Consider the following 23404-nt stretch of genomic DNA (forward strand, 5'->3'; position numbering starts at 1 on the left):
GCCCAAATATATATGTATGGTAAAAAAGATAGAAAGGTTTAATATGCTTTATTTTGAAGATATTCCCAATGCAAGGCTATAGTTGTTCCAATGGACTTTGCTCTGACTTAATCCTGCCTCTTATTACAGTTGGTCTGATTATATGTATCTTTTTTTTTTTTGTTTTCTTTTCTTATTACAGTTGGTCTGATTATATGTATCTTTTTTTTTTTTCGTTTTCTTTTTTTTCTTTTGTCTGATTATATGTATCTTTCATCTTATAGCTAGTTGATTGTTGTTTGGACCAGACCCGGAGTCACCCATTCATGGGTTTCACTTAACCACAACAAGCTATCATCTAGCTGTGATGTCTGCTGTGTAAGATGAGTGCTGAATCTGTAACTGTAAGTAGGTCTAGGTGGTGTCTTGAGGAGTAAGGATCTATATTTGGAATTTGGATCTATTATTTTAGAAGCTCATCAGTGGGCGGTTTCCAAATTGTCGCAGGGCCAATTATCTGAATTCGAGTTCCACTGGAATCGAGAGGGAATGGTATTCTTCTATATTCCTAAGCAATGATAAGAGTAGTTTCGTAATATAATTCCTCTCCCACACACACAGTACAGTCTGTTTTCAGTTCAAACCATACCAGCGATTCGTTCTGGTTTTCTCTCGTTATATCTCCCCTTCCATTCCATGTACTCTATCTCCAAACTCTCCCCATACAGACGCATCTTCTACCCTAATTCGATCCCCAATTCCTAATCCTCGGCTCTCTCCTCTCCCACTGCCATACCTTTCATTCCCCTCATTGAAACCTGTCCGTTGCACTAAGAATCACTAACACTGTCACCCTCTTGACTCTCCCCTCCCTCCAATTTCAGTTTCCGAGAACCCCGTAGAAGCGCTTGCTCTGATCATGGTGGAGACCTTTTTGGGCCGGTTCCACTTCCACTTCGACAATCGAAGGCTCGACTTCAAACGGTGGATTTCGGCGCTAATATCTTCGCACAAGACGCTCTTCACAGTCCTCTGGATCGTTGCCTTCGCTTCGATCTTTGTCTGGCAGCGGAGCATCGTCGATGGGCTCAGGATTTTCGGTCGGGCCCACCCTGCTCGGCCGATCCCGAGGCTGCGCCCCGTGGCTTTCAATTTGACGGATTTTGGTGGCGTCGGAGATGGCGTGACCGTGAATACTGAGGCGTTCGACAGGGCCGTCACTGCTATTTCGAAGCTCGGAAGCAAAGGTGGTGGCCAGCTTAATGTGCAGCCTGGCCGATGGCTTACGGGGCCCTTCAATCTCACTAGTCATATGACTCTGTTTCTCGCTGAAGATGCTGTTATCCTTGGGATTCAGGTGGACTTTTCTTTTCTTTTTCCTCCTTTATTTTCTTACAAGCTGCTGTAAGTGTCTTTGATTTGGTTGGTCTGAGGATTGGAGCCCCTTCTTTGCGATTTAGTTTAGTGAGGGTTACTTAAGTTGGTTCTCTTAGAGTCTTTGAAGAGATATAATGTTTAATAGAATTGGTAGACATGAATCCATAGGTAATTGTTCAATCTCAGAGGTATTTAGGTTACGAGTGGTTTCCACAGGATGGGATGAGGGATGTCTTGACACAACGATAATTGACGTTAGCCTTACCTGTGTGTGACTGTTGAATTTTTTGCTTTGAGAAGGAAAAAGGAAGAGAGGAAAAAAAAAGGTAAGAAAGTAATGTGGCTACTGGCTACCTGTTATTTCACTTTCTATAGACCTAAGATGTTTGGGTCCAAATTTTCTTGAATGGCATGGATGAAGAAATAATTGTTTAAGGCTATTAAATTGACTGATATGCTTGATTGCTTGGTACATCCGGAGTATTGTCGGTATGTAAACAGGAAACGAGAGAAAAATGTATTGGAGAATTTGAGAGATTTGGTTGATGTAGGAAGACAGGTAGGCCCTATTGGGAGCCCAATGTTGGTCACAGCCATTTGGAGTTCTGAGAGGGGTGAACTGGATACGGTCCCAACCATGGCATTTCTTTTACACAAAGTAGCTACTCTTAGATCCAACCCTGCATTCTCATATTTGTCAACCCGAGAGTTTACCATTCACCATGCAACAGCCCCTGCAAATTACTCAAGAACTAAAATTGTAGATGTAGGAGGTAAGAACCATCTGAGGTGTGCTACTTAGATCTAGGGTGGGAATTTTTCTATAAAATTTTGTCTGCAATCTTAGAATTGTGAAAACTATGGAGCAAATCAATTTGAATGGGTTTTGATACGCTTGGGCACCAAATAATGGACACACTTTTTCGTAAGAGAAAACCTGAAAGTTCTAAAAATTGGGTTCTAGATGGAAGTTTGGTTTAGGACTTGGTTCAACAAATTATAATGGAGAGTTATGGGAGATGGCAGTTGAGAAGGAGGTAAGTGTGGCTGAGTGCTTTCAGCGGCTGAATGGGAAATTTGGTGTGGGTGCCACAGTTTAGAATGAATTTAAATGACTGGGAAGTTAGATCTATGGTGGAGCTGCTACAAAAACATCATAGCACTCAGGTGAATCCTTCCACGGCAGAGAGTAGCGTTTGGGTATGGGAGAGGTCAGGAAAGTTTTTGCTAAAATCCTTTACTGATCATTTGGAAACAAAAGATGGACAGAGGTCCCTATTAAATAACATAGTCAGGGGTAGTAACATCCCATCAAAGGTTGCATTTTATTGTTATTATTATTTTTTTGGTGTGGACCGCCTACCTGAACGGAATACTTACTAAAGATAATCTATCAAGGAAGGATATGTCTGTGTCCATTTAATGCATGCTGTGTAGGGAGTAAGGCCTCAACTTGAGCCGGGTTAGCCTGAACCCAGCTCTGAAAACGGGATAGGGTTAGGGTAGAAACATATGAACCTGATTTTAACTTTGGGTTGGGTTAAGGTTGAGAATTTGACCAACCCGAGCCTGACTTAACCATTTGCATATATAAATATTATACAAATATGTATTTGTACATTAAGTACTTATGTATATGTGTGTTCACTATTCATGCATGTATGGATATGCTTCTATGCATCCATAAATGTATATATCTATATAGTTATGCATCCATATAGTTATGTATTTTCACCTCAAGTATTTATTGTAAAAATGCATTTATCTATCCATACATGTTTGCATGTATATCGTATGTCAAAATATTAAGTTTAAAGTTATTCTTTTTTTCCTCTAAAACATCATAACTATGTTCTTTTATACATAATAATGCTATTATGCTAATACTGAATTAACATGTACCCTTAGGCTATGTTTAGATTGAAGGAAAAAGCAGGGAAACTTATACAAGGTTTGTAAAGGTGTCCCTTCGTTTCCCTACTTTTTCCTTCAAACCAAACACAGCCTTAGAGTCTAGGAAATAAGTACATTTGGCAAAAGGAAGTAGAGAAGTTGGGTCAACCTGAGCCTAACCTGAACCCAACCCAAAGTTTTAGGGTTTGGATTTAACAACTCAGATTGGGTTAGGGTTGACCTCAACCTGACCTAACCTGGCCCAACTTGGCAACTTGCACCCCTAGTGGGGAGGAAGCCAAATCTGTGAATTATCATTTGCACTGCAGTTTTGCTCAGGCCATTTGGGGGCAGTGCTTGGAGCTGTTTGAATTGAAGGGTTATCATCCATAAGCTGTAGTGGACTTTTTAAAAGGATGGAGGTTGGATGGCTTGAGCAAGAGGAGAAGAATTTCTTGGAATATGGTTGCAGCAGCTGTCTTCTGTATCCTATGGCAGGAAAGGAATTCCAGAATTTTCAAGGATAAGGCAGCTTCAGTAGACAAAGTTTTCCAAAGGATTCTGGGCAAACTACACTCTTGGCTAGCCATTCATAAGTCTTTCAAATGATGGAGTCATAATACATTTTTTGGGGCAATTTCCTTAAACTATCCCTACCGATTGCAAAATTGACTAACTGTACCCTTACTGTTTCTAAAAATTGACATCGCCGTTAAGTGCTAAAGGAAGGAAACAAAATATCGAATTTGCCCTCTACTATTCCTCAAATTTCAAAATAAAACCCAACTGATGAGCAGTTCCGATGATGATGCCTGATCCCTTTTTCTGGTGAACTGTGTGTTTTGCCGCCAGAAGACGGTGAAGACAGTGGTGTTCCCCTAAGTTGGGGTAGTTCCCCTTGGAAAGCTATCATGAAAAATTTCTCTGTTTTCATGGAAGGGATTTCAGTCAAGATTGGTAAAGGGGATAGAACAAAATTTTGGAAGGATCCTTGGTGTTTGGATGGGACACTAACTGAGTCTTTTCCTATACTTTTTCAGTGTGCTTCTAACCAAGAAACTTCTGTGGCTGTTCGATTGGTGGATCTCTTACTTGGACTCCCATCTTTAGGAGGGATTTATTTGATTGGGAATTAGAAGAGATTGTGGATCTGATGGCTCTTCTTCAGAAGCAGAAGATTGATCTGCAGTCGGAAGACAAATGGTGTTGGAAATGGAATTCAGATGGTGAATTTACTGTCAAATCCCTTGCCTCTAAAATCTGCTATTTGGGTCTCACTGATTTTCCTGCTTCACAGATCTGGAATTCTACAAGTCCATCAAAAGCCAACTTTCTGATTTGGACGATGGCCCTTGACAAATGTCTTTCCAGAGTTAATCTGGTGAGGCGGGGCATCCATGTTATGGATCTTTCCTGTAGTCTTTGTGGGTACTATGCTGAATCGACAGATCATTTGTGTATTCATTGTCCATTTTCCTTTCAGATTTGGGGACACTTTCTCAAAGCCTTGGATTTCAGTTGGGTAATGCATAGATCGGTTAAGGAGCTTCTCTGTTGTTGGAATGCGAAAGGCCTAAGCAAGAAAGGGAGCCTGGTGTGGAGGACTATTCCTGCTGCTGTCTTATGGTCCATTTGGGCTGAGAGGGGTAGTAGAATTTTCTGTAATAAAGCTAAAAGTCCTGAAGATATCATTCAGAGTGCTGTGGGCAAGCTGATATCTGGGTGTCTGTATCTGAGGATTTCAAAAGTCTGAAATTGTCTTCTTTCCCTTTCTCTAACTCCTGGTGGAGAATGTAACTGCTGTGGTTTTCAGGCTGCCCTTCTGGGTCTGAATCCAGCTTGTATGTGCTTTTGATTTGAATAAAATTACCTTACCTCTTCCAAAAAAAAAAAAAAACACTGTCTTGTTCTTTGTGTTTATCTGGGAGCTAAAGCCGGTGCTCCATTTGATAGATCATCGGTTCTCCACTGATTTTCATTTATCCCGGTTTTATTATAGAGAAAGAAGGCTAAGAGAGAAGGGACTCTTTGTGAAATAGGGGAGAGCAGAGGTTGGGGGGGGAGAGTGGAGAGAGACCGGAGGAAGAGGGGGAGGTCTGAGAACTTCAACGACAAGTACTGTATCGTTTCCTATTCAGAGGACTGTCCAGGACTTATTTGCAGTGGGTGCTACTGGTTGTTTTCTTGAAGATCAAGCATGGCCAAAGAAGTGAGGATCAATGTTCAGCAGGTGCTGCTGGAGCAGGTTTTCTGAACGATGCCGGTGTTGAGATGAGGGGGACGAGGGTAATATTGGGTTTTGAAAAAATTTTATAGGTCAAGTGGAGTCACATGTGCATAGATTGTGACGGAGCATTAACGGATGCTAACGGTAGGGGTGGAGCTAGTCAATTGTTAGAAACAGTAGGGGTAGCGTTAGACAATAGTCAAACAGTAAGGGTACAGTTAGTCAATTTCGCAAACAGTAGGGGTAGTTTAAGGAAATTGCCCTTTTTTAATGACTTTTTTTTTTGTAAATTGCAATGGCATATCTTACTATTAACAGGTGTATTATATGTACTGTACACAGGCTTAGTACCCGCAGGGGTATTTTCGTAATTCTATAGGCATATTGTTATGTACGGCCAGAACATTATAAATAGAAAGCTTCACTCGACTGAAGCTAAGTTTTGTTGAGGCCTTAACTCAGTTGCCTCTTATTCTTCTTCCTCTTCTTCTTTCTTCTTTCTTCTTCTTTCTTCTTCTTCTTTTCTCCTTCGTTTTTTCTTCTTCTTGGTCTCCTGCTCAACATGGTATCAGAGCAGGTTCGTCCAGGCCTAGAAAACAACTAGCTGAGGTCTCTCTCTTCTCCTGCGAAGGAGCTATAGTACTGATGCTTGAAGACAAGGAAGAGGAAGCTTTTCTAGTGCTGTGGTTAGTCTCCACTGCCGAGTAGGGCTCTGCTACAAGTATGCTGATTGTTCAACTTCCTAGCACAGAAAAAGGGTTCGGCTACATGTATTTTTTGCTGGTAACTGGGTTGCTTCGGCTAAGAGGACTGTAGAAATCCATCCCAGATGTTTGAAGGAAGGTTCTGACTTGAAGGGAAGTTTGAGTTCATGACTGTACTGCCTATTGCTGGTACTGAACTTTTTTTTCCCTGTTTATGGCTTCTTGCACGATGTTAATGTTCCAGAATCTGAGTAGGGACTGTTCCCCTTCCTCCGATTGTATGTTGCCCTAGTCTGCACTCTAAGGGGCTGTTGATGAACCCTAGAACTTGACTGACTGTTCGGCTGCCCTGGAAAGTGGATATCAGCCGATTAGGTGTGGTAACTCACCACTTGTATTGCTGCTTCTACTATGTTTTTTTTTTGGGGGGGGGGGCTGAGAAGCTGTATAAAGTTGTGAACTGTAGGTCATTCAGACCTGGTTACACTGCATGTGCAGTTCGTATATTGTTCTGTGGACTCCTACATAGTGTAGGTGATAAACCCTAGTACTGCAGTTGCAGTGTTTGTGCTTGGTTCTCTGTGAGGACGAAAATCAGCAAGTGTCTAGTTGTGGACTGTTGCAGTTCTGTAAAACTGTGCTTTGTTTTTGTGTATTTCTGAACTGAGAATCATGAGTAGTGAAGATTCAACTACATCCAGAATCTCCACAATGCTGAATGGAATGAGTGGGAACAGTGATCTATCCTTCCCTATGGCTGTTGTTCCTCTTGACGGGTTAAACTATCTAGAGTGGTCAAGGGGGATCAAACTATACATAACTGCAAGGGGAAAAGTAGGCTGCATAAATGGAAGAATCAAAGAACCACCTTCTGGAAATGCAGAACATCATAAATGGGATCAGGAGAACAGTATGGTTATGTCATGGCTTTTGATCTCCATGCAACCGCAAATAAGGAGAACTTCATGTGGGCTGAAACTGCACATGAGATATGGGATCAGGCAAAGTCCACATATTCTGAACTTCGACACTATGCCAAAATTTATCAACTGCAAGCAGCTTCATCTACTTGTAAACAGGGGGAGAGGAGTTTATCAGTTTATTACTCTTGACCTTACAACTGTTTGGAAGGAGTTAGACCATTACCAGAATATTGAGTGGAAGTGTGAGGAAGATGCAAAATTGTATAAGAAACTTGTCTCACAGCAAAGGGTGTTTGCCTTTTTACATGGTCTCAATCCTATCTATGAACCCATCAGAGTACAAATTCTAAGTTCTAAGGATCTTCCTTCAATTCAGGAGGTCTATGCATTTATCCAGTCTGAAGAGAGCAGAAGGAACTTGATGAACAGCACCGGAGGGGATGCAATTTTGTTGGCGGCAAAGGGGGGTCCCTCTACTAGTGGCGGACCTTCTTTCAAGAGAGGGGATCTCCAGAAGAAATCAGAAGATAAGGAAAAATTGTGGTGCACTAATTGTCAAAAGCCCCGACACACCAAAGATACTTGTTGGGATTTCTATGGGAAACCGAAGTGGGCTCAGGATTTACCTAAGAAGCAAGGCTCAGATGGTATTAGAAGACCCAGGCAGCAAGGTACCAAAAAACACCACATGGCCAATATGGTTACTCGGGAGAATCAGCCCTCCACCTCCACTGTGACTCAACCACCACATGGCCAACATAACTACTCTGGATCCGACCCAAGGGAGGATATTGTCAACTCCTTCCGTGACCATTTGGAGCTTTATGGTAGAACAATTCGCCAGATGGATGCTCCTCCCACCACCTCTTTTGCATCCACATCAGGTAATCCTGCCACAGCTTTCCATGTTGCTTCTCACGACCTTGACTCTCCATAGATCATTGATTCTGGAGCGTCAAAACACATGACTGGTATGTCCTCTTTCTTCCAAACTTATCACCCTCTTTCCGGAAGAGATAAAGTGAGACTAGCTGATGGATCATACTCTCCCATAGCTGGTCAAGGAACTCTCTCTCTTCCCCTTGGCCTTACTTTTTCTAATGTTCTTCATGTTTCAAAATTTCCTATGAATTTGTTTTCAGTTAGTAGTGTTACAAATTCCTTAAACTGTTACAGAGACTATGAGTCAGTTCAGAAAGAGTAAAATGTATTTATGGCATTGTCGTTTGGGTCACTTTTCTTTTGAGTCGTTGAAAGTTGTTTTCCCAGAACTGTGTAAGTCCGCGTCCGTTTCCAGTTTTTCTTGTCAAACGTGTCAGTTAAGCAAGCATTGTAGAACTCAATTTCCTCAAAGAAATAATAAATCTGAGTTTCCTTTTCACATTGTGCATTCGGATGTGTGGGGCCCTGTTACTTTACCTTCTGAGAGTGGCTACAAGTACTTTATTAACTTCATTGACAATTATTCTAGATACACTTGGGTATATCCAATGCGAACCCGTGAGGAAGTACCAAAATTATCCAAGATTTTCAGCGGATAGTCTTCACCCAATTTCAGTATGAAATTCAAATATTTCAATTAGACAATGCAAAGGAGTTTTTTCATAGTGACCTCACGGAGTTCTTTGCTTCACATGGCTCACTTCACCAGAGCTCTTGTGCCCGCACGCCACAACAAAATGGTGTGACTGAACGGAAGAACCGTCACCTTCTTGAAGTGGCACTGGGTTTACTACTCCACATGAATGTTCCCAAACGTTTTTGGCTTGAGGCCGTCCTTTGTTCTACATACCTCATCAACCGAATGCCCTCTCGTTGGTTAGAGTACAAAGCTCCACATCAACTTCTCTTTCCTAAGGCCCCTATTCTTTCTATACTTCCTCGCGTTTTTGATTGTCAGTGCTTTGCCCAAAACCTTTCCCCCACCCGGGGAAAATTGGACTCTCGTGCTATCCCGTGCATATTTCTTGGCTACTCAATCTCTTAGAAAGGCTATCGTTGCTTTGATCCCGTTTCACGGAAATTCTATGTCTCCATGGATGTTACCTTCTTTGAGGATGGGCCCTTCTTTCCTGTTTCTCCTTTGGAGAAATTGGTTCAACTTCCTCCTCTTCCTACTCCTTCTCCTTCTCCCTCTCGCCTTCCTCCTTCTGATCCTCCACCTTTCCGTGTTTTTTCTCATCGTCGTAAAGGCCAATTAGGTTCAAGAGCTGAGGAGAATCCAAAAGTTGTATCTCAAATGCCATCAGATTCCTTGGGGGAAGATCATATTCACTCAGGTAACTTGACTCCCAACCTCCCTGTTGCTAATGATCTTGACATTCCCATTGCCCACAGGAAATGTGTTAGGTCGTGCACCACCAAACACCCCATTTCCAACTTTGTTTCCTATGAGAACATCTCACCTTCATTTTGTACTTTTCTTACCTCCATTGACAATATTCCTATTCCCAAGAATGTGGCAGAAGCTCTCTCAGTACCAGAATGGATGAAAGCCATGAAGGAAGAAATTGATGCTCTTCATAAGAATGGCACATGGGAACTTGTTGATCTTCCTAAGGGAAATGATCCAGTTGGATGTAAATGGGTGTTCACTGTTAAGCACGGGGCTGATGGAACCGTGGAGAGGTATAAAGCTCGTTTAGTGGCAAAGGGTTTCACTCACGAATATGGGGTTGATTATGCAGAAACCTTTGCACCTGTTGCCAAAATGAACTCTATTAGAGTCCTTTTCTCTCTTGCTGTCAATCTAAATTGGGATCTACATCAGCTCGACATCAAGAATGCCTTCTTGAATGGTGACCTTGAAGAGGAAGTTTATATGGTTCAACCCCCCGGTTTTTTGGCTCAAGGAGGTGAACAAAAGGTGTGCAAGTTGAAGAAGTCTTTATATGGGCTGAAGCAATCACCAAGGGCTTGGTTCAACAGATTTCATACTACAATCCAAAAGAGGGGATATAAGCAATGTCAGTCAGATCACACACTGTAAAAAGAGTAGAAGGTAAAATGGGTGCCCTAATAGTATACGTGGATGACATAATTGTTACTGGTGACTAGAAGCATGAAATTCAAAGTTTGAAGGGCTTCCTTGTCACTCAGTTCAAGGTGAAAGATTTAGGTCCCGCCAAATACTTCCTTGGGATTGATGTTGCCCGATCAAAAAGGGGTATCTTCATCTCTCAAAGGAAATATGTCCTAGATTTGCTTAAGGACACTGGAAAGATTGGGGTTAAACCAGCTAACTCTCCCATTGATCCCAATCATTAGTTAAGTGACAGTCAAGGTGAACTACTTAAGGATGTGAAGCAATTTCAGAGGCTTGTAGGGAGATTGTTGTACCTCTCTATGACTCGTCTAGACATAGCATATGCTGTTGGTGTCCTCAGTCAGTTCATGCATGCACCTAGGTCCACCCATCTTGAAGCAGCAGAGAGAGTACTACAGTATCTTAAGAAGTTCTCGGGTGCTGGTTTATTATTCCAGAAACATGGACACTTGAGGGTTGAAATTTACACAGATGCAGATTGGGCTGGATCTCAAAGTGACAAAAGGTCTACTAGTAGTTACTGCACCTTTGTAGGAGGGAACCTTGTTACTTGGAGGAGTAAGAAGCAAACCGTGGTAGCTAGATCCAGTGCTGAAGCTTTGTACCGTGCAATGGCACACGTAGTAGCCAAAGGTAAGTAGCCAAAGGTATGTGGATAAAGAATCTATTGGTAGAGTTGGGTTTTTCAATTGGTAAACCCATGACTCTACTTTGTGACAACAAGGCAACTATCAGTATTGTTGCCAACCCGGTACTACATGATAGAACAAAGCACATTGAAGTTGACAAGCATTTCATCAGAGAGAAAATCATCACAGGCGAAGTATGCACTCCATACATCAGCTCTGAAGATCAACTTGTAGACTTATTTACAAAAGGGCTAAACTATTCCAGACATCAAGGTCTCTGTGACAAGTTGGGCATGATTGATATCTATGCCCCAACTTGAGGGGGAGTGTTAACAGGTGTATTATATGTACTGTACACATGCTTAGTACCCACAGGGGTATTTTCGTAATTCTATAGACATATTGTTATGTACGGTCAGAACAGTATAAATAGAAAGCTTCACTCGACTGAAGCTAAGTTTTGTTGAGGTCTTAACTCAGTTGCCTCTTATTCTTCTTCCTCTTCTCCTTTCTTCTTCTTTTCTCCTTGTTTTCTTCTTCTTGGTCTCCCGCTCAACACTTACTAACACTGCAGGGGCAGTTTTTTTTGCATTTGTACAGCCTCTTATTGAACAGGGATTTGTTGAGAACCAATGAATTTACCTTTACCTTTTCTCAAAAAAAAAGAAAAAAAGAAAAAAAAAACTTAAGGGAGCTTGCTAAGTTTGAAAGGGTGAATTGGTCCGGCTCAAAAAGACAAAAAAATCCCAATGAGAAAGTAACAAGGAAAGGTAAAACTCTCTATAGATGTTTATGGTACATAGGATCTGAAATATATCTCCATACCTTATTTTAATGCATTCATTCTCCAAAAAAAAACAGAAAAAAGAAAGAAGAAGTTGGGTGGATTATAACTGCTTCTATCTTAGCTGTATACAAGTTATTGCTTGCTCTAGTATTATTCTATGAACACACTTTTTAACAGGATGAGAAACTGTGGCCGCTGATGCCTCCATTGCCATCATATGGATATGGGAGAGAGCATCCTGGACCCCGATATGGAAGTCTTATCCATGGCCAAAATCTAAAAGATGTTGTCATAACAGGTTAGACAGTTTTCTTTTATCATTTCTAGTTTTTCTATTTCACTTGGGTTTATGACAGCCTTTTTTGTATTGTCAGCCAGCCTTGACTTGGAAGATGACAGAACTAGAATTCTAAAACAAGTATTTTCTTTCATGGTGTCATGAATATGTCAGAGCTATGCATGTGAAATCCTGACAAAGTATAAATTCAACATTACTCTTTTCATTGATTGGGTGGACCTAGTTTTCTAAGCTTCTGGTTCTTAAGCACAAAATTTTGGAGAGAGGAAAACATGCATGCAGGAAAGGAAAAAAAAATTATTTTCTAATAATTCTGATAAAAGTATCATCTTGGTACCAGAAACTGTTAAAGTGTCTTATGCATCAAACTGCAATGGTTGGCCAATGTTGGGTCTAAGTTGCGTTTTAACTCTTTATAAGACAGTCTAGGTTGTTGGCTGGTAATGTATTTTCACATGGATAGCAATGCAGATAGGTTTAAGAAAGCGATGACAAAAAAGTCAAAAGAATAAACTCAAGAGAAGGTTGCAAGTAGCTGTTGCAATTAAAGTCAGCAATCCAACTTGTTATTATCAGCAAAGAAGATTTTATTAATTATGAAAATTAAAAGATTACAACAATCTGGGAAGATTCAGCCTTCCCATAATACAAAAAGAGTTACACTTTTGCCCAAAACATTTGTTGCCCATTAACCTCTTGTTTTGCTAGAGTATTTTCTGATGAAGCGCGATCCGGCCGGTCTTAGCTGTCAACGACCTTGCTTCTGAACTGAATAGCAGGGAACCTGAAATGGAGGAGATGAGGAAGCTCCGGGGGGAACCCGGTGTAACGGCTCCGAAGCTTAAGTTAGAATCCTTCAAAAGCAAGATAAAACCAGATAGCGCAAAGTTTGCATACCTTGTTTGTTGGGGGCAAGGGGCTCTTATAATCACTTCGCGCACTCGCTCCGAGGCCCTTGTCAGGTCGGGTATGATTACCCTTGCGTTTGTCAATTCGGCCGTCGTCCTTTCTGCTGGGACAGAACCGTCACTGCCTAACCGTCTCTCTAACTGGAGATGGCGGTGTCAGTGGCGGTGGCAGGTGGCCGTTTAGAGTGCGGCCGCTAAGCATCAGATCCCAAGTCAGTCAGGTGCGGCGCCCTCGGGCACGGACTTCCTCAGTGTCAGGCATGGTACGACTTGTTTGGTTTTGGCGCCCAGAAGGTGATGCGGAGTGGTGAGCGAGGCAAAGTCTTGAGTTCGGAGGTATCTATAGGGCATGTCAGTTCGGCGAGGTGTATCCCGAACTGTTACAAGGCAGGCCAGTTCGGCGAGGTATATCCCGAGCTGTTACAAGGTTGGCCAATTCGGCGAGGTATATCCCGAACTGTTACAAGGTTGGCCAGTTCGGCGAGGTATATCCCGAACTGTTACAAGGTTGGCCAGTTCGGTGAGGTATATCCCGAACTGAAGGTAGGCCAGTTCGGATTACTTTCTGGTTTTGGGCCAAGGGTGAGTTCGGGCCCCCAGTAGGGAGTTCGGTCCGCTGGTGTCTCCCCTTGGTGTTCACGCCTTAGGCTGGCCTTTTTGCCGAGCTGTTGTTTCTGCCACGTGTCGCATAACTGTGAGGTCGGGCCAAATCTTCCTTCATCATTTTCCATCCCATTTGCAGTTCTTCTCACCCACTTAAAAGCAATACTTGTCTTCCTTAATAGGCTTTCAATTACCCTAAAGGCGCGCTTGTAGATCCAAGTAATTTGATTATTGCATCTTGTCCAGGCAACCGCCTGGGAGTTTCCCTCCACTCCAATTGCCGGAACCCATACTATGAAAAACCTTTGCCCATGCAATAGTGCCATCAACTCAGCTTTCAGTGAGTTACCTCATCCTATGGGGCCTGAACATAAAGCCAACACCTTACTAGATGAATCCCAAAATACAACCCCCTATACCAGCCATCCCTTGAATACCTCAAGAGCTCCCATCAAAATCCAGTTTTATTAAGTTGATTGTAGGAGGTCAATTGAAGGGGACTCTAAGCTGATAATTGGTTGGCTTAGAGATCCGGATTCTGTTGTGTGGGCATATAGGGATGCAATGAAAAGATTCAAAAGGATGACATCAAATATGACAGTAAGAATTCAATCGGAAAGGAGGTTCACCAATGGTATAGTTGATTCTTTAGCTAAGCAAGGGGTACAAAGGAATCATCTGTTTTGGGCTCAGTTGTAACGGTGTGATGCTTGGGTGGGCAACTTCTTGTGCCTCCCCTTGGGAAATCTTTGTATGACTCTTTTCTGATGTCCTTCTAATAAAATCCCCTTCTTTCACTTATAAAATAAGTTGATTGTTGGAGGTTTCCGTTCCATGATTACTCTCTTCTTTAGTAGAGTGTGTCATTTATGTCCAAGTTCTCACTTCCAACTTCCAAGAAAGTTTGAAAGACTTCCATTGTCTTTACCCAGTGTGCAGCTTTTATCTTTATGGAATCTATGGTTTCCTCAGATCCTGCTCTTCTCATTGAATATCCTCCAGCCTCCAGTTCCCTTCTTCCCATATGCTCCAAACCACTACCACACTAACTCTTAATAGTTCCCTCATTGTCCTTCCTCTTTTCTTTGGCTGCCTTAAGAAGTTTGGATTGAAAAGACTCACCACATCCTAAGAAAGGATCCACTTGCATCTAAAAAGAGAACAAAAATGCTCCCAAACACAGAGCACAAAAGAACAGAATATTAGAAGATGGGGAATGGTCTCACCGCTTGCTTTACAAAGAAGACTTGCAATCTTTTTGAGCCTACAACTTTTAGGTGGCCAAAGAGAAGAGGAAGAGTTTTGTGGAGGTGTGTTAGAGCTGCTTTGGTGTGGACTGTGTGGGTGGAACGAAATGCTAGAATCTTTAATGACAAAGAGAGGGATCAAACATGTGTTAGAAAGTAGCTTATGTAGGGCCATAAGTTGGGTAAAATCCTTGGATCTGTTCTCCTACACTTTCGATGACATAAAGAGAAATTGGGAACAACTAGCTAAAAGTTCCGCAGTCAGAAGCAAGACGGTGGTGGATTGGAAGTCTCCTGATGCAGGTGTCATTAAACTAAAATTTGATGGCAGTAGTTTGGGCAACCCGGGGCCATCTGGAATAAGGGGAGTCTTTAGAAATGATGAGGGTCAGATTGTAGTTCTATTTTCTGGTCCTATAGGGTGGGGAGACTCCGTAAATGCAGAACTTGAAATGTGTTACAAGGAGCAGAATATGCAGTGGAGTATTTAATGATTGAAGGTGATTCCAAATTGGTTGTTGGATGGCTAAAAGAACTAGAGACGGCAGCCTGGCTGTACAGGGGGGCTTTGAGAAGATTTAAGTGGCTGACCTCAAATATTTCAGTCACAGTTCAATGGGAAAGAAGATCGGCAAATGGGCTGGCAGACCTAGCTAAACAAGGAGTACATAGGAATCAGCTCTTTTGGGCTCAATTGTAAGCTTTATGATGTAGTTTGGAGGCTGCACCTCATGCCTCTTAGTGGGGAATTGTATGATGTATACTTAGTTCTTTAATTAATAAAATTTTCATTATCATTATCTATCAAAAAAAAAAGAGGGGAAAGGTATTTGTTTGTCTTTGGCCTTCCTTTTTGCAGCATGTTATAGGTGTTTATCTTTCCAAGGAAGACTTCCCAACACAGAGCCTAAATCTTAGGAGGAATTGGCTTGCTCCAAAGATCTTTTACTGAGAAGTTCACCTCCATGGGACTAGGTTGTGTGAAGTTATTGAAGGAGGCACAAGTAAAGAAACCATTAGAGGATATTGTCCAGACCATAGTGTCTTCTGTGTTTTGGTCCAAGAAAATTGATTCTAACCTGGTAAATAGATAAATAAGGGATTCACATTCCATTTCCCTAAGACTAAGACCCCTCCTAAACCCTAAAGTCCTGGTTTATTCCAGAAACAAAATAAATCCCAAATTTTGTGATGGGTTTAGATTTGTCGTTAGAGAGAGCATAAGCAAAGTAAGTTGAATCTTGAGTGGGTTTTCACCTATCCATAAATCTTCCCAGAACAGAACTCTGTTCCCACACCCCACATCAAAATGACTATGGTTAAGAAATATTGGGTAAACCTCTTGTATTGCTTTCCAAGAGGAGAAGTTGAAGTTGAATGAGGAGCCACCTTTGCATCCTAGCAATTATCTAACCACTCGTGTATTCTTTCAATTACCCTGTGCCACAACCTTTCTCTTTCTATAGGAAATCTCCATTACCATTTGCCTAGAAGTTTTGTATTTCTATGGATCATATTGCCTATTTCAAAGCCCACCCTTTTCTTTAGGCTTACTAACTTGTTCCCATTTCACCAAGTGATTTTTCTTCTCATCCCCTAATTCCCACAGGAAATCCCTTCTAAACTTTTCTATGTCTGGCTATTCTAACTTTCTAACCAGAATACGAAAGGTGGACAAAAAGTAGATAGGAAGATTATCCATAGTAGCTTTGATTAAGGTTATTCTCCCACCCATTGAGATGTAGTTTAGTTTTTTTTTTGTTTTTTGTTTTTTGTTTTTTGTTTTTTTTTTCCCAAAGGGCTAACTTTTTAGCAAATCTCTCTATTGCCAGTTTCCAAAATCCGTTTATTCTTGGGTTCCCACCCAAGGGAAGGCCTAGCTGTTCTAGAGGCCCACTTCTAACCTCACGAACTAAGAGCCCAGAGCGCTGTTATCCTATGAATTTCTTCCTCTTGCACATTTATCCCTAGAACACAACTTTTCCCCAAATTAACCTTTAAATTTGAGACACTCTCAAAGGTGCAAATAAGTTCCTTAGGATTTCTTAGGGAGTTTTGTTTGTATCCATCTCAAAAGGATTTATATTGTCAGCAAACTACAAGTGTATTACTGGAACCTCTTCAATCAAAGTGGATGATCATTCTAATCAAGTTATCTGGGTCAGCCTTGATGATCATTCTACTTAGAACCTCTTCAATCAAAGTGAATAGGAAAAGGAATAAAGGATCTCATTGTCTCAAAACTCATTCTCTTTTTACTAGGAAAAAATATCTAGTAGCTCCATTATTAGGATCAAATAATGCACTGAGCTTAAACAACCTTTTATCCACAATCTCCACCTTTTGCCCAATCCAACTTTCTCCATGATTTTAAGAAGGAATTACCAATCCACTAAATCATATGCCTTCTCTAGGTCTAGTTTGCAAATGAACCCCTTTTCCCCACCTTTCTTTTTCTCTACTACACGCTCATTTGCCATTAAAATCTGGTCTACAATTTGCCTACCCTCAACTAGGGGTGTCAATTGGACCGGATTTGGTCCAATCCGATCTAGTCCAATGTGAGTCCATTATAAATGGACTAGGTCCAGTCCAATCCAATGAATGTTTTGGACCAATTTGGATCGGTCCAATTCAATGTCTGGACCGTCCAATCTGTTCAAATTTCTTTTGATTTAGATTGTTTCAACCCAAGCCCGGTCCATTGACACATATATTCTTATCTTATATCAATGGACTAGATATTGGCTTAATCTAACCCAATCCAATATAAATTTGTTACGGACGAACCAGGTCCAATCTAATCTAATAAATATTTTGAACCGGATTGGTCCAATCCAATATGTCTTATTGGTCCATCCAAATTGATTTTGGACTGGACGGGGTCCAATCCAAAACCGGTCCATTGACACCCTTACCCTCAACAAAGAAGCCTTGGGAATTCTGAAATTATTGTGGATAGAACCTTTTTCAATCTGCCAGAAAAAACTCTTTCTATGATTTTATAAAGACTTCTCAAAGATCCTTTGGGGTTTTGGCTTCCTTTTTAGGCACCAATGGAATAAAAGTGGCATTTGCTTCTGGAGAAATCTCCCCTTTTGGTGGAAAAATGAATTCATCAAAGAGAAATCATATTTCAAAGTTACCCAACAGTCCTGATAAAAGGCCACAGAAAATCCATTGGGACCTAAGGTTTTTTTATCTTTCCATAGAGAGAACAGCCTCTCTTATTTCCTCAAGACTGAATTTCTCTCCATGGTCATAGATTGGATAGTTGTCACCCTATTCCATTCTAGATCTGGGAGTTCTATACTCCTTTCTTCCAATCTTGAAAAGATACCCTTAAAGTGATCCATGAAAATCTTAGTTCTTCCTCCTCCCATTTTCTAGGGAGTGAGAACCTTGTATTTTCATCCCCCTCCAATAGCCATTTACATCTAGATTTTTGTCTCCAAGAAATTTCTTCTTTCCATCTATCAAAAAAAAAAAAAAAAAAGAAATTTCTTCTTAAAATCTCTTCTAACCCTATCTTCAACTTCCACCATTCTTCTCTTTCCTTCTTAGTAATTTTTCTCTAAACTTCTTTTTTTATCGAAAACCTCAATCTTTGAAAGTACTCTCTTTTGGGCATCTTCTATGTCTTCCAAACTGATCTTTATTCCAATCTTTGATCTTTTCTTTTAATTTTTTTTTTTCAATTTTCTTGTAAACCTTACACCCTTTCTCCTGTTGTATGGTCTTTCATCACCCCACCAAGAGTTGATTCTCTCTTTGAAGGAAGGGTACCCACCCACATATTTTCAAAATAGAAAGGTGAAGAGCCACGAAACGAACTCTCCTGTCCTATGCAAATAGGGCAATGGTCTGAGGTTACTCTAGGCAAAGCTCTTGCAACTATATTTCCCCACAATTCTTCCCAATCTACTGAAAATAAGAAACCGTCCAGTTTTGAGCAAATTGGGATGGCTTGGAAGTTTGACCAAGTAAAATCGGCTTGTAAAAGAGGTGGTTCCTTTAACTCAAGGAAGTCTGTTAGATTATTAAATTCCCTCATGCTCAAGGTAAATTCTTGGTAACTTTTGGGCACTGGGCAGTAGTTACTGAACCAATTTTTCTCAATCCAACTTTTGGATTGAGCTGGATTTTGGATATATTGAAGTTGAAAGAATATATAAGCCATACAAACATAGGGCTGATCAGACAAGTGGTTGGCCTTCATCAAGCCACCTTTTGAATGTCAGATACTGAGGACTGTCGGTAGTGGTCACATTCAAATCAAAGTTTGACCATTTGGACCCCACCAGTTGAGTAGGCCACGAATCCAGTAATTTCTGCTAAGTTTCATCAACTTTAGTCTAATAGTTAGTTAATTAGATTTGAACGACAAAGAGGTCTGTTTTGTTATTTATTACTGTCAATTTGCCAAGGGTAGTTTAGGGAGTTTGTAAAGAGTTTTGTAAGGTTTTAGGGCTGTAAAAGATCCCAAACACTGCTCATGTGCACTCATATTTTATTATGCCATTTTCTCTGGTTTTATGCATATTCTTCAATTGACTGTAGATGAGTATTTTTGTTTCTCTTCTATTAAATTTCTGTTTAGAGCTTTGTTGCATTAGATGGCCAGGTAAGTTTGGTGCTCATCATGAATTCAATGATCTAAAAGGGGTAGTTCTTTTGACAACAGGGCATAATGGTACCATTGATGGACAAGGTCAAGCATGGTGGGTGAAGTATCGTCAAAAGCTTCTCAACCACACTAGGGGCCCACTTGTGCAGATCATGTTTTCACGTGACATCCAGATATCCAATATAACTTTGCGCAACTCTCCTTTCTGGACATTCCATCCCTATGATTGCAAGAACGTAATTATCAAAAATGTTACCATCTTGGCTCCTATTTTTGAAGCCCCAAACACAGATGGGATAGATCCTGGTGAGTATGCTTTGTCCATATTTTTTCCTTACTGTCTATCAGTTTCTCCTTTTCAACAAATAAATATATATGATGATGCTGAAGTGATGTCTTAGGCATTGTATCCTTTTCCTCTTCCTTGTTGAATCATGAAAATGAAAAGGGATTGCATTAATTATTAGTGGAAAAGAATATGATGTATAAGAAGAGCATCAAACAAAAGGGGAAAGCCCATCTCAAAGTTGTACAAGCTACGGTAGAGAAGCCTCCCCAAGGTGAGGATTTACTATACACATAATTACTTGAAATGCATGCTCTAGCTAAGTTAGTTGCCATAGCATTCAGCCCCCTTGGATCAATGAGGATATTGTATCTCATTTAGTGCATGAGACAGTCACCAAGTGTTCTACAATCCTTGTACTAGCTGATACCTTTTGCAGAATCTCCATCAATAAAGGAGAAGACCTCCAGATATTTACTCCCAAGTCCAACTAGAAGGGGCATAGCATCTGTTTAGTGGAGTGAACAACTTCTATGTGATTCCAGAAAGCCCTAAGCACGTTCCTTGCCCTATTGGGAACAGAACTGCTAATCTTTGATGACCTCTGCTTACCTAAGGAACTATAATCAATGGGGCCAGATCTTCAGGCTTTGGAGAGAAGAAAGTAGCTCTGCCTGGATTGAGTTGCCCACTCCAATGGAGGCAAGAATACCAGAGAACAACCTCTTCCTGATGATCTCTGATGACTCACTATTCCTGAATTTCCCAGATTACCAACACAACCACCTCAAAAGGTTTGTTTATGGGTGTCCTAAGGAGGATACTAATCCCTGGAGACTACTGGTTTTCTAGTAGAGGAAGAAGTGACTGATTGCCAATTTCTGATTTCATCATCTGTAGTGAAAAGCACACTCTTGGCTCATTTTTTATCCAATGGCCAACTATGACAGTGATTATGCCCTGCCTTAAGAAATACCATCAAATTTCAACCAGCACTCCCTTAAGGACTCTGTCCCAAACCATGTGTAAGCCAACTGGCTTCAGTGAGGCGGTGGTGGTGGTTTGACTCTGAAGGTCCAGGGAATGGCAATGGTTACAGGGGACAAGAGAGAGGCAGTGCGAAATCAAGAGGGAGGGGAGAGTGAAAATCCAGGTTTCTCCTCCCCCATAATGGGTTTGTTATTAATGGGTCCCCATATGGGTATAGGCCCTATTTATAATGATTTTGGGTTCTTAGGATTCTAGAAGTTTCCTATATTTTATCTTTGCCCAATTTGCCCTTGAACTATTATTCCTGAAGATTAGCACTTAAACTGATACAAATAGCTTTGCTTAAGTGAATAATTGATCTGAATCAGTCCAGTATCTTACACCATGTTTGTAAGTGGTAGGGAAAGAGATGAGTATAAGATCTAAAGAATGTTCTGTTAAATCTCATTGACCAAATTTCTTTTTGGTCTGAAAAGGACTCTGACATAGATAATGAGCATAAGACTGACCTTATTTTTGAACTTTCTTTTATTACCTCCCTCCAAAAGGACCAACAATATGGTCTGAACCTTCCTCCCCTCAGTTTTACTTTTGACTCCAAAGCTTCTTGATAATTGTCTCTTCGATCTGGGCCATATGCTTAATCTAAGCCTGAACCTGAAAACAAAGCTAACCCAAGGAAGAAAATGTGGTTTTAGTTTTAAACTCATTGTTTCTAATTCAGATCACTTTTTTGTCTATGCAGATTCATGTGAAAATGTGGTGATAGAGAACTGTTATATAAGTGTAGGAGATGACGGAATTGCAATTAAAAGTGGTTGGGATCAATATGGAGTTAATTATGGTCAGCCATCTGCCAACATTCTCATCAGGAACCTTGTTGTTCGCTCCATGGTGAGGTGAGCAGCTTTCCACCTTACATTTTCTAGTCAGCATGGAAATGCATAAATTCATGCCCTGAGGGTAATGGCTCCTGTATTAAAACATCAGGGGCAGAGAGAGGACTGTGTAAACCTTACATTTTGGAGAGGGGGGTCCCTATCTTATTTGGTGTTTTCAAAACTTGCATGGGTCCACTCATGTCATGGTATGTATATGATGAGGCAGGGAAAAATATGTCATTATTACTGTAATTGCATCGGTATAAGATATGCATGCATCCATGTCCATTTATGTCTTCTGTTACAAGCATCTGATTTTAATATTTATAGATGTAAGCATGTGTGCATATACCGAAACACATATGGGCAAGTTTGCGTTGGTCTTGGATGGAAACAATTTCCGTTTATATGGAACCTGGTGGACTTTTGCTTGCTAAGGGCTCAGCCACTTTAGTTTGGTGGAATAAGCTTTGTAACTTTCTAGAGAGTCCCTGTGAAAAAATCTCCCTCGTAATGTTGTGATAGATTATAGCAACCAAACATATTGTTACTAAGTTGTTCATCCAGCAATTGTCAAGGAATGGAAGGCCTATTTGGTCTTTTTCCTCCCTTTCTTAGTACGTGGAGTGGAATCAGTGTTTTTTTTTTTTTTTAATTTTTGGAGAGTTTGTTTTAAATTAGGGAATTAAAGGCCAATTTGGACTTTCCGTTTATTAGTCCCTTAGGTAAGGGGCTAAACCTAGGCCTAGGCCTAGGCCCTGCCCGGTTCACACTCTGGACCTAAAATATAGACCCAGGCCCAGATTGTTAATTTCTGGGCCTGGTGCAGGCCCGGACATGTCAGGCTAGGAATGATTACTTCCATAGGTAGCTTCACAATGTACAAGATCACGGAAATACATAGGATTATATTCAATTAATAAAACCTCTCCTATGCGCAGAACTTGGACCACAGTAACAACAAAGTTAGTTTCTCCATTCACAAACTTCACAACTCTTAAAGCTTCAAACTGCATAGAAACTCAATTCCTCTCAACAAAAAGCATCTTCCAAGATAGAGTATAATTTATATATTGTAGTGCAATTTATATCGATTATTGCATGCCATTGTGGTACTTTAGCCCCATTAGTGCTTATTAGTTGAATATATTCAACTTCAAGCATGTTTCGAGGTTAATCCATGGGTAGTAACTAAAATATACCTTCATTGAACTATTGGCAGTGCTGGAGTATCAATAGGCAGTGAAATGTCAGGTGGAGTCTCAAATGTTACAGTGGAGAACCTCTATGTCTGGAATTCAAGAAGGGGTGTTCGGATCAAGACAAGTCCTGGAAGAGGAGGATATGTTCGTCATATAACCTATCGGAATGTGACCTTTGACAATGTTCGGGTGGGGATTGTCATCAAGACTGACTACAACGAGCACCCTGATGGAGGGTATGACCCCAAGGCCCTTCCAGTCCTTGGAGATATAAGCTTCACTGCAATCCATGGCCAGGGTGTCCGTGTCCCAGTGCGAATCCATGGCAGCGAAGAGATCCCTGTGAGAAATGTCACCTTCCGTGACATGTCGGTGGGGATAACATACAAGAAGAAGCATATTTTCCAGTGTGCGTTTGTTCAAGGTCGTGTCATCGGGACTATCTTCCCCGCTCCATGTGAGAATTTTGATCGCTATGATGAGCAAGAACGGCTTGTTAAACGCTCAGTTTCCCAGAACATAACAGACATAGATTATGATTTTTGAGAGCAAGAATGTGGTAACTGATTTTTCTATCTGTCTTGTGGTGCTTCATCATTTGTTTCCATTATATCAGACGTCTTGGCTTCTGATTGGCTGAGGGGCACTTGGTAGTAGCGAGTTTCATCTTTTCGTCAGAATTTTAACTTTGCTGCTTCTTTGCAGCCGAAAGAGAAAAATTGATTTACTTCTTCCGGATATGTACATATACCTTGAATTCATTTGTTTATATAAAATACATTCTCACAAGCCAAAAA

The 23404-nt window shown here is 40.9% G+C and overlaps 1 protein-coding gene across 1 annotated transcript; it reads left to right on the top strand.

The window, feature by feature from the left end:
• Window positions 1-149: 149 nt before the first annotated feature.
• On the top strand, window positions 150-23404 carry LOC148846773 (putative polygalacturonase). Its single transcript, XM_088952474.1, has 5 exons — window positions 150-1336; window positions 11743-11863; window positions 19306-19554; window positions 21270-21423; window positions 22628-23404. Exons 1-5 carry the CDS (start codon window positions 899-901, stop codon window positions 23151-23153), a joined length of 1488 nt encoding a protein of 495 aa, XP_088808600.1. The 5' UTR covers window positions 150-898; the 3' UTR covers window positions 23154-23404.

This window comes from Nelumbo lutea, chromosome 6, assembly GCF_056320005.1.
Source record: "Nelumbo lutea isolate HS-2025 chromosome 6, American lotus-T2T, whole genome shotgun sequence".
Taxonomy (NCBI): Eukaryota; Viridiplantae; Streptophyta; class Magnoliopsida; order Proteales; family Nelumbonaceae; genus Nelumbo; species Nelumbo lutea.

What these genes read in the sequence shown, in the direction of transcription:
- LOC148846773 (XM_088952474.1), top strand. Translation starts at nt 899, where the DNA reads ATGGTGGAGACCTTTTTGGGCCGGTTCCACTTCCACTTCGACAATCGA. An exon ending in CTGTTATCCTTGGGATTCAG is followed by an intron (nt 1,337 to 11,742) that starts GTGGACTTTTCT and finishes ACTTTTTAACAG; the next exon opens with GATGAGAAACTGTGGCCGCT. An exon ending in AAAAGATGTTGTCATAACAG is followed by an intron (nt 11,864 to 19,305) that starts GTTAGACAGTTT and finishes TTTTGACAACAG; the next exon opens with GGCATAATGGTACCATTGAT.